Here is an 11,947-nt window from a genome sequence, read left to right as displayed (position 1 = left end):
CAGAACTTGTGTCATGTTGTCATATCTGCTTTCATCCTAATCCTATCTACAAGGAATTTATAGACATGAGAGATGAAAAAGGCTAACAGATCACTTAATCCATACCCCTGCCCATGCAAAAGTCTTCTCTACAGTGCATTTTATTAGTGCATTGTTCTAATAAAATTAAGGCTTGCAGCATCTCCCTCAAGAGGTATCCAGCTGCTAACCTTGTCCTCAGAATTTTTTTTTCTGGCATTCACCCCAATACTACTTCTAATTTATTTCTAATTCAGATATGTTTCTCCTCAAATCAAGCTAAATTTCTTCATTTTCATGTTTTTTTTTCATCTTCATTCATTAGTTGCTTGTTTGCCAAGTACAAAATATATTTAACTGTTGTTAGTACTCTCTCTTCTAGGGGAAATACACTCAAGCTTGAAAGCTATGGTCTCTACTTTCCATCCTACAAGCACCCTGTAAACCTGGAAGCAGCCAAAAGTAAAACTACAAGGAACACTGGGGAAAAATGTACCTGTTCTCCTCCTTCCAGGCAGTTACAGGGTGTGCCAGTTGCCTTACCGAGACAAGTGGTGTCAGGTCTCCAGAGGAACTGCCATGTTGCTGAGGGATTTCTGGTACAAATCCCATTAGGACCACCCTACCTACCCACCCACTCCCTAAACAAAAGGTAGCATCCCAAAATCTAGACACAGGGAGTAGGAGCTGGCATCTTTGTCCTTTTCTAGTCGCTTTGTCCTTTCTAGTCGCTAAAGACTGTCCTCAATTTACCAAGTGAAGGGACCAGGCACTCTCAGGCTGTGGAGCTGATGTTCAGGAAGGAAGAGACAGTGGGAGCTGCCAAACTGGAGTTCCCGCAGCAAAAAGCCAGTGAGAGAAACCATGGCCTCCCCAACCAAACAGGCTGTCCTGGAGCACCTTTCCCTGAGCTAAGAGGGAACGTGGCTTCTTTCCTTGCCTTTTCAAATTTTAGAGCTCAAAAATGAACTGTTTCTTTCTTACACACATCTTGGGAGCTGCAGTTTCATTGCCCTAAGAGTATTTTCTTCTTCCCAGTTTAACAGGATCATTAAATATCTGGGGKTTTTTCCTTCCCTGCTTATGTGGTTTCTAACCCTGTGCTGGTCACAACTTTCATTTCTCTAGGAAAAATTTCTGCCCTGTTTTCATACCTCTGTAACTTTTTTGTAGTAATCTGCAATAACTTTCTTGGATCTGAAAAGTGCTTTTCCATCAGCTATCATGGTGAATGCAAGGGGATTAAAGTTCCTCTTATACTTTATTTTGGTATTCATGTAAATAATGTGCTGTTTATCTAACTAAGGGGAACTCTTCTTGTGTTCTTTGGAACAAGTTTATATTTTTTGAATTACAGTGTAACATGCAAATATTTAGTAATATCTTAAAGCCAAAGAAATTCATATACCTTCATTTTTTTCTATGCTGTGGGATTTGGGAAAATGGTTTCCAGGCTTCTATTCTGCTTGCAGTATCTTTGTCCAGTGATGCCAGGCCCATTAAATATTATTTCTGTCTGTTTATACTATTCCTTAATCTCCATAGGGAGCTTGAACTGCTATCAAATACCTTCTGTTATTCCTTGTCTGAATTCCTGAGATCCTGTCTGCAGCCCTGGTTGGGAGAGGGCGCTGGTGAGCTTCTCAAGGGATGAGACTCCAGGCTGGAAGAAGATGTGAAACACTCTTGCAGCCCTCGGGTGGGGGGAAATGGGGGAGTAGGACAGCTGTGGCTTTGCTGAATTTGTGCATTAGCAGCTGGTGAATCATCATCCTGCTGTTCTTGTGTGCTGGTAGGAAGAGCCGAAGACATGATGCCCTGAGGAGCAGCTGCTGAACCACTGTTGAGACAATTCATAACTAAGCTTGGGGTATTAACAATAGACACATGATCCCTACTGTTCTTAGTTTTTGAGCAGCACAGTTTATTAAGCTATTTAACTAGTTTCCTTCATTGACATGTTCTCTTTTTCCTCATCTCGCCTCAGTCTGATGGATCGGAGATGATGATTTGTCTGTCTCATTGGATTTGACTCCAAATTCCGTCTTTTGAATTGTAATAGTTTTTTGGGGAGAGGAGGTTGGGCAGGGAAGGAGGAGCAGAAAGGGAGGAGTTTGTAACTGTGGTATCATCAGTTTGAATTTGTTAGTAACTTGTGTGTAAGTTGGTGCTAAGATACTGCATAACAGAATTTTCCCTTGACTTCTCTCCTCTACTTCACCTTTGGGAGGTGAACTGAAGGAGCTCTGATATTGTGAGCACTTTTAAATTTTCCTGATTTTCTTGCAAAGAAAACTTGTGTCATCTGTGTTAAAGGAAATGGCTACATTATCTCTAGGATGATTACTTATAAGATATTTAAATGCTTTTACCTTGAGGAAATTCTGAACAGGTGTAAAATGAATTAATTATTAATATATTCTAATAAGCATCCATTCAAGAGAGTCAATTTAGGCAATATTTGCACTGGTTTCCATGGATATTGAACTGGATTTTACATAAGGACATAGCAATAATGGACATAAAGATACTTTTATTTTAAGATATCAAGTTTAAATTGGAAGGTCTTCAGGCACTATTAAAAAGCAACTCAGAATAGTATTTGTTGTGTATATGTGTATTTGTACTGTTGAGCTAGTGTTCAAGATCCTCCCACCAAGACTTCAGGAATATTGTGTCTGTACAACGGGATAAGAGACAAGGATTAGCAAAGTTTATGGATTCATCTGCTGAAGATTATAAAAATTATATATACCATTATATTTAAGATATAATACTTCAAAGAAGACCAAGTCTGTCTTTCTGTGCTGTTATTTTTACTACCTGGGTCAACTAATGACAGTGTATTTTCAAACGTTTCTTATCTTTGATATTGCTGTTTTCATAAGACAAGGAAAAATATTATAGTGAATCAATACACACTGTATGTTACAAATACAGAGGTCTTTTGTTTTATGCAGCCTTCTCATCTCTAGGAGAAAAGCATTAACATAGTAAACTGTATTTTAGCCAGGCTGGTGCATTTTTTTTCTGTTTCTAGCTGGGAATACTTGAATGTATGGATTCTTCCAATAGATATTATCTGAGTAATTCTCAAGTAGTAATTCACAGACCGCTGGTGGTCCATGGAGTACTTCCAGATGGCTTAGAGAGGAATTTTAATAGTGAAACACTGCTACTTTTCAAACAATGGTGTTTCTTACAGTGTGTAATATAGTCAGATATCTTGTTTTTTTGTTATGCAGTGTCTTATAGTTGCAAATATGGATTTTAAGCATGCATAATATAAATCAACTAGGAAGAAGTAAAATATTAGGACTCTCTTTCCCCATCAGGGAAGTTGCTAAACTGCTAGACAATAATTTAAATGATAGCAGAAAACACATGAATAAAGTAGTTTGTTTCCACTCAGAGGCTTGAAAATCTGAAATCTGGAGAGTCTGTAAGTCCTCTGGGTATGGAAAGTCTAAGTAAGGACAAAAGTGCTCTCCCTGCCTCACTGATTTTAAGCTCTGATCCTGTTCCTCTCAGCATTCCTACAGAAGAGCTTTCCTAAGACAGGATAAAAATACTGTAGAGTTGCCTTTCATATATGTGGAGGCTTCTTTATATACATAAAGCCTCTACAGAGGCTTTTTTTAAGACTTGCACTGTCACATTTTATATGAGTAAGTTTTTAAGTATATAAATATATGTATGTTTGGTATATATGGAAACAGTATTATGCAAATAGGTGACTTCACTGACAATAGGGATGAGTTCAGCAATTTTAGGCTAGTCTTGTTCACAAGGTAAGTATGCTCATAATAAAAAAGTTGTTATTTATAATTCCTCTACCACAATAACTTAGACTCTTCTATCAGTAGAAGAATGCTGATTTAGCTCTACTACAGTACTTTTATCAGTAGATACAGAAGAGGTATGATTTCTCCCTGTTTTTACATGGGGGGTTAACTGACGCACAACAGGTGACATGCCCATGGAATGAAATGCTGGTCTGTGGAGATTCTACAGACAATAATACGAAAAGTAAATAATGTCAAATCTAAAATAGATGTCCTGATCAAAATAACTTCATGTATTTACTTCTGTTTTCTCATCCTGTGCTTTACTTACCTTGTGCTGCTTTGTCTAGAATAAACAACGTTTTTGTGCTGTAATGTTAAGCTGGGCTACTTTTGTATAATGTAATCTTTGTACAGGACATGAAAATATTTACCTACTGGGCAATGCAAATCTGAAAATACATCTTAAAGATAACTTTAGGACTATTTTTAGTTTTTGTTACCAAAGGGTAACATATGGAATGACACACTGTAGACTACAAATTTTTTTTAAGACTTACCAAAAGCCATGCTTCTGAAAAGCACCTGAGTTAAGATCTTTGCTTAAAATTGGCTTCTTGGTGCAATTGTTCAGTTTTTGTCCCATCATTCTCCTAATTAAAGCATCATCTGTGTTTGGAAACAACTGCTTTGTGATTCCTGCAAAATAAAGAGATGACATATATGAGGCCTCCAAACCACAGAAACCACAGATGCATAATCTAAAACACATTTATTGCATCTTTCACATTTCCAACTACTTCAGCTTCAGCTCTAGTTACTTTTCTGTCTTCACTTGCTGCTTCACTGATCTTGCACACTCCAGCTCTGTTTTCCTCTGTGCCTCCCACATTGCGGTGCCTGCTCTTGGCATACTCAAAGGGAACTCTAGGGCCACAGGAGCTTCCTGCATAAATGATCTTCCTCCCTTCCTGTGTTCTGTTCTTTATCAGACATTCCTATTTTTGTCCTCCATAGTTCTCACACCTCTGAATCTTGCAGTTTTTGTTCATTACTCTTCATTTGCAATTCATGTCTCCTTCTCCAAAAACTTCTCTTCTGTTTTTCCACTAACTGCCTAACTTTTTTAAAGGCAATATTAACAGAACTGGGCATCAGGAATGCAATACCTGCTCCCTTCTTCTCCATTATCTTCACTTCCTTTGATCTGTTTTAGTTTCATTTCATTTTGAAGTCTCATAGCTTCCATCTTCTTTAAATAATCTGATCTACTAACTCATTTTCTACAGTCCTAGAATTCTCAGACTTCCTTCTTATTTTTCTTCTTGTATAATGTTATTTTGACGTTTTTCTATTTGAATTCAGGAGGGCTTTCATTTCCCTTAATAAATTTGACTTCGCTGTTGGTTCCCCTTTGTCACTGAACTCTTCTGCAGCAGCCTGTATGCTATGTTCTGATTATCTCCTCTGCTTTCCTTTTCAGTTTTGCTTAGACCCTTTCACTGAACCCACCTTTAAAAAAGTTGCTAGTAGCTTTTCAACCAAGAAACCTTTTCTTCACACTCAAGCTGTTTGGTCTCTGGTGTCTTAAATCCCTAGCTCTTTGTTTCTTACAACTTTTTTCTTGAACTTGCTCAATTTTCCTTATTTTCCTCATCTGTCTGATCTTTGGCTATATCCATTTCTCCTGATAGTTTACTGGCAGAGGGAGTGTACACTTCTTCTTAGCTGGCACTCAAGATGCAGGTGAAGTTACTAAAAACTTTATTATCCCCATTATGTATTTTTGAATATATCCAGTCGCCCTTCTCTCAGTGCACACCTCTCCCTTAGCYTTATGTTATTTCATTGTCAAACTGTCTTATCTTACCTTGTCTAAATACATTTTCACCATCTCACTGTCTCTTTCTTCTTGATTTTGGCACTTTTTCTCTATCTAGGCTCCTAAGAAAAAGAGGTTTATGCAACTATACCATCAATACCCTATTGATAACTCTTGAAATTGATGGCCAACTTCAATAAAACTGGACAAAGGGGTACAGGAACTGGAGGTAAGTTGGGAAGGGAACTTAGAGTATTGAGGAAGACCGAGGCAATGGGGGAGGGATTCTGGTACAGAAAATGGGGCTATGTTGGTAAAATTTTAAGCTAAGGTGTGAATCCAAATAAAATCAGTACTAACAAAATACAATTTTTTTTAAAGCTGCTACTTGCATCTGAAATGATTTTCTCTTTTCGTGCATCTGAAATGATTTTCTCTTTCCTATGCACCAAACGTTTTCTGCCTTAAACCTCAGCACAAAACCCATGTTCTTTCCTTCTCTGATCTGATCACTATTTGTCTTTTATACTTTTCCTCTTGTTTTGCCTGAAGCACTATTTAAAATGTCAGAATTTATAATCTTCACCAACTAGAGAATAGAGCAGGCATTATTTAAAATCCGATCAAGTGTGATCTCTCTTTGCCTCCCTTTTATTTGTTACCTTTGTGTTCCAGGTATGACTGTTGTATATAATTCTTTCAAAAGTTAAAAAATGACAGTGTTACTATGCCTTAGTAGTCACTGTTAAATGAAAACACAAAATTTGCACAATTGAAATACTACTACTTAGCATTTCACTAAGAGTTCCAGATGGATTAAAAAAATGTGATGACAAAGAAGAAAATATGAAACAGCACATAACCTGAGTTACCAGCTGTAAGTTTTACTGCCCACCCCTCAAAGAAAGCTCTCCGTCAATTCAGTGCCATATTGAGTAATGTTAACAAGTTATCACCTATGATTTCCTGAACTTCATTCTGATTCATAGCTGGTTTTGCTGCTTTATCCTTTGAAGAGGAGGACTTTGCACCTGTCAGGCTGTGCGTAGCCATGTATTCATGTGTATAAAGTGCTTGCATCAAGTCATTTACAAACTTTTGAGGTTTGCTCTTGTTACAAAGTGCAATCTGCCACTTTTCGATCTTGAACTGGAAAACAAAATTGGTCATAGACAAAACTATTGAAGTTCTCTGGAAATATTATGCAGTATTTCTCTGAAATATTTTTAAAGTGTATTTTCTTTTTTTACCGCAATTTCAAATGTAATCTCTGCAAACTGTGTGCCAGAAATCAATGCCAAACTTGCATGTCACTCAAAATTTGGAACTGTATGTGCAGGTCAACAGTTTTTTCAGAAGCAAGTGTGGAGCAGGCTAAGGACCCCTGTTCATACTAGTGAATGGTTCCCCAAGCAGCCCTTCTTGCTCAGCAGTGGCAGCAGGATATGTTCAGACAGATCTAAAACCTTCTGCTTGCACTCCAGGCAGGCTGGATGTGATCCAGGTCTGTCCTGGAATCTCTATAGCCTTGTAAGCATGGCACTGTGGCCAAGCTAATATTCCTGCCTCTGAGCAGGCATGCCTTAGGAACTGTGACATCTGGCCCTCAGCTTTGGGAGAGATTTCTACACACTGCAGTTGTACAACCTAAGTATGTGAGCTCTCCAAATGTGCCATTATGAGCTACTTCTATTTAGCAATAAGGTTAGGTTGCTCAGAAAATTTGGTCTTTTTAGTTCTTTGGATATGGTCAGATCTTGTGCACTGTAATATTTAGTCAAAGAATCATACCTTGACAATTCTTAATAGATTTATTTGGTTTTGGGGACCCCACGACAACACATGATTTCCACAAATTGGCATGACTCAGTGCACAAGAATGCTTATGTGAATTGTGAATGCAGAAGCTGGAATTATTCTTTTCATTAGATTTTTATATTTTTTCTGTACAGCCTCTGTGCCTGAGGCTTCTCAATTCTGTTCTGTTATTACGGAGAATATGGGAACATCTTTATTCAGTGCAAAATATGTATTTCTACTGACGGCTGGCCAGCGTTTGGAACAAGAGCAGAAAACACACCATTCTTCATTTTACTTATTAACAGTTTAAACAGACTCTGCTGGTATTTTTCTTAGATAATCTCTGAAATGCTGTCATTCCCCTTTGACATCCAGAACATCAGAGTAGAACTTATTCCTGGATCTCAGTATTTTCTTCATGCATCCACATTCTGCCCTCAATCACAGATGTGCAAAGCCACTGAAATCAAAGCAAGCTCAAGGACGTACTAGCACGCTGAATTATGTCTAGTGTGTCTCATGGAAAGGTTCCTCTGCACAAAAGGAGCTCATTAGTCGCTTCATCAAGTGACTGAAGATAAAAGATTTTTACAGATACTTTTTATATCTGTTATACAATCACAATAAGCATGTATTACATCAAGTTTTAATTTTTGTGCTTGAAATTGCCTCTTAACTGACCTGTTTTTCAATCTGTTGCTCCTCATCTTCCACATTCAAAGTTACGGGTGAGCTGGAGTTACTATGCATAGTTGCATAGGAATCTGCTAAAGAATTGTTAGACGTTTTCCAAACAGCATGTGAATGAAGGCTGGACGCAGATATTGTCACTCCCCCTTTAAGCAGTGCTTCAGCCATCCCTACCAGTTCCTCAAAATGGGTGACTGCCTGTGGCAACACTGAAATTAAATGGAAAGTAATGGCTAAGAACAGTAATTGAAGCTTTCAGACTCCAACTATGTCAGCATGCATATTTTGTAATTAAAGTCCTGTCACACAAGCAAAAGAGTAAAAGTAGTCAGCAAAGATGCTCTAACATGTTTTTTCTAGTTTCTCAAAATTTTCCTGTCATTCTCCTGCTCTCACCTGTGAAGTTCTGGCCTGTCTTCAGAATATGTGAGATCAGTTCTCTCAAACAACTAAGAGCAACCATTAATTAATTTTTTCCCATCACAGCACTAAGCTAGATATTTTTCTTTTCTTCTTGCTATCTGAACAAGCCTTCAGAGATGCTAAATATGGGCCAAATAGTGATAAATTTGATTTTTCATTTGTTTCAAAGAAGTTACACCTTCCTATACATAGACTATATTTTCCCTTTTTTAATCTATAGAGAATGTCTTTTAAATGGCCACTTCTCTGACTAACATTTAGTTTCAAAGATAAGTTTTCAGTGAGTCCATTAAAAAATCAATTCAGCGAGTTGAAAGGATGTGAGGGATAAAGAATCAGCAAGATACAAAATCATTAACTTATTGGAAAATGCTGTAGAAAATGCTCAAGATGAAAAGTGAATGAACTTGAATGTATAAGTTGTTTGACACTAATAAAGCTTGTAAAAATGCTATTCAGAGAGCTGGAGAAGATTAATTCAAATTAAGGTGAATGAAATATGGGATGGAATCAGCTGAGCAATGAAACTAATAAGCACTTGCAAAATCATAAGACAATAAAAAAGAAGAGATGTAGTAGGCTGCATAGGAGTGCTATGACATAGCTGGCGATGGAAGTAACATACCCTCTTTAAACATTTGTTCACTAGTGTTCAGAAATATTGGATTCAGTCTCAGCTGCCTCAGAATAATGGTCAGGGACAAGTAAGAGGGGCTTCAGAGACTGTCACTAAGTGATTAAGGATTCATTTATAAAAGAACAAAATGGTGTAACTTTGGGAAAAGATTAAATTTGTTGTTCCTAGAACTAACTGAGGATTATCAGTCCGGAGGAATTACCAAAGAAATTAAAAATAAAAGCATTGCAGAATAAAGACAATTTTAGTAGATCAAGAATAACTGCTTAATAAATAAGGTTTAATTGGACTGGTCAGTGGAGTATTCAAGTTTAGCCAATGGTTACATATAGCAAACAGAAATGTTCTCTTAGAAATAACTGACAGGATTTAAACAGATTTTTCTGTTTTTAACTCTGCGATCATGTGGTCTCTGTTTAAGATATATTTTTTCTAAGTGCTGCTGGAATTAAATGTTGCTATGTAATGAAGACTTTTGTACTAACGGTAGGCCTTGATCTTGTCAGGTGCTCGAGCATCCATAATTCCTATTCAAATGGTCTTTTATAAATCAAGCTTTTCATAACCTTCAGGCTCTCTTCTTCATCACAGCATTTCCCCTGCCTTTACCTTGCAGCATCACCAGGGACTGCCTCAGGCGGCAGTTTTCTCTCATGGTGTCTGTCAGTTTCCTCTTGAGACTTTTTATTTTGGCACACAGTTCCACCTTGGATAGTTGGAATAAAGGCTCTTCATCATCACTGCTACTTTCACTGTACAAAAAGTTGTTTCCTGAATATGGTTCTCTCTGAAAAAATAAAATGGTCTATCTAGAGCAACAACACAGAAAATTAAAGCATTAAACCTAACATTAAAATATCTGGCTAAATCAGAATATTCTCTTTGTATACACAAAATATATAAACAGACTTGGTGTATTTTATTAATAGCTGTTACAGAACATGGATAGTACTGTTCATATTTAAATTCAAAATGAAATGTCAGAATAATACTTAGCTGTTAGATTTTTCTCTTTATGATGTTCTCCATTCACTGATTTTCTAAGGTGGTATCTTTAAGAACCACAACTTTACTAAAACAGAAGTCTTATACCTCCCTCAAACAAATAAATCTCAGTTTCCTTTGGCTTAATAGATTAAAATTACTCCAGATAAGATGTTTACCTGTTTGTTAATTAAAGATGTTTCAAGTTGACTCAGGATGTTGGCAGGGGCAGATGCCTGTAATGATTTCTTCCTTTTTATACGCTTCATCATTTTCCCCTGTAAGCAAGAGCATAATAGTACCTTTGCATTCCTATAGAACCCTTCATCAGAATATATCGTGGTATACTATAAACTTTTATTCACTTTGCCCTTGACATTCTCTGTTAGTATTTTTGAAAAATATATTTGCAACCTTTTGTTACTCTTGAGATCTATGTTTTATTTCTCCAAGTTTTGTCACTGCAGATCTCAGAACAATGCAAAGCTCGGAAAACCTGGTCCCTGCCCTTCTTGTGCAGTGGTCAGATATCTGTCTTATGGAAGAAGATGCAATGGAGCTACAGAGCACCCGAAGTCTTGAATAACAATTTTTCTTTAAATAAGCAAGGGAGAAAATCTGTTGGCCTAAATGCTTACTCCAACAGGTTATTGTGCTGGGGCATCATGTGAAGTTTGCCTTTATTCCTACCTTCAGTATACATATTTTCTGTTTTATACTGTGAACAATCAATAGTTATGGTCTACTTGATTATATTATGGGTTTACCACATAAAGACAGAAACTCACCTGTTCTTTATCCAGGTCACTGTCTTCACTTTCTGAGAATATCATTTCTATCCTCTTTCTCTTGCCTTTTCCAAGGACTTGTATTTTTGTAATTTCATCTGCCTGCAATATCTTTTGCATCATTTCCACCAGCTCTTGGGGGTCATCTGAAGTGAAGAAAGGCCCAAGCAAAGAAGAAGCAGCAAAATTAAGTACTAATACCTTGTAACTAGATTAAAATCTCTTATCAGCCAAAGGCTCTGCAACTGTACTCACCACTCATGTACACAACTTTCACTAGATGCTTTTCTGTCTTTCTTTCTCCCACAGGCCAGTTTACTAGCACATGCTCATTTGGTTTCAGGAGTCTTTCTAATTCATTGTTGTCACTGGGAAGATCCTGTATCCATGAAGTCTCTCCAATTTGCAGTGAATTATCATTTACAAAATCAAAGAGAGTGAATTTTTTCATTGTTAAATGGTTTTGTCACACAGACACTACCTGCAGAATGTGATAAAAAAAATAGCTGTTACTGTGTCATGCCACAGGAATGCTACAAGAATACTTTAACAAGCCCCTCACAACCCTCTTATTCCCGGAGTTTGAAAATTATCTTGTATGAAAATATTCTGGATAAGGAAGTGAAAACTAGCCAAGTTGCATGTTAAATCTCCTCTGAAAGATGGGAGCTGGTCTGCTCAACATGTATACATTGGAAAGACAGTTGTCTCCAAAACTACAGAGAAAACAGCTTTCACTTACAGAGTTCTTGCTTCTGTACTACTACCGTGTCTTATCTATCTCCTGTCCCGGATCTCTACTGTCATCATATTTGCCTCAACAGAAAGGCATTTGCTGATGATACAAAACTGGGAGGAGTGGCYGATACCCCAGAGGGCTGTGCTGCCATTCAGAGAGACCTGGACAGGCTGGAGAGGTGGGCAGAGAGGAACCTCATGAGGTTCAACAAAGGCAAGTGCAGGGTCCTGCACCTAGGGAGGAATAACCCCAGGCACCAGT

At 37.5% G+C, this 11,947-nt stretch overlaps 1 protein-coding gene across 1 annotated transcript; it reads right to left on the bottom strand.

Annotated features, from left to right (window-relative positions):
• Window positions 1–304: 304 nt before the first annotated feature.
• On the bottom strand, window positions 305–11,804 carry BEND6 (BEN domain containing 6). The gene is made up of 8 exons (XM_026073120.1): window positions 11,203–11,804; window positions 10,948–11,093; window positions 10,339–10,437; window positions 9,785–9,962; window positions 8,107–8,324; window positions 6,582–6,774; window positions 4,364–4,502; window positions 305–1,858 (listed from the first exon to the last, which is right to left on the bottom strand). The coding sequence occupies exons 1-8, from the start codon at window positions 11,396–11,398 to the stop codon at window positions 1,594–1,596; spliced, it is 1,434 nt and encodes a 477-aa protein (XP_025928905.1). The 5' UTR covers window positions 11,399–11,804; the 3' UTR covers window positions 305–1,593.
• Window positions 11,805–11,947: the final 143 nt, after the last annotated feature.

This window comes from Apteryx rowi, unplaced genomic scaffold, assembly GCF_003343035.1.
Source record: "Apteryx rowi isolate R43461 unplaced genomic scaffold, aptRow1 scaffold_361, whole genome shotgun sequence".
Classification (NCBI taxonomy): Eukaryota; Metazoa; Chordata; class Aves; order Apterygiformes; family Apterygidae; genus Apteryx; species Apteryx rowi.
The sequence above is the reverse complement of the archived record's forward strand: the minus strand, read 5'-3'. Positions and strand labels throughout refer to the sequence as shown.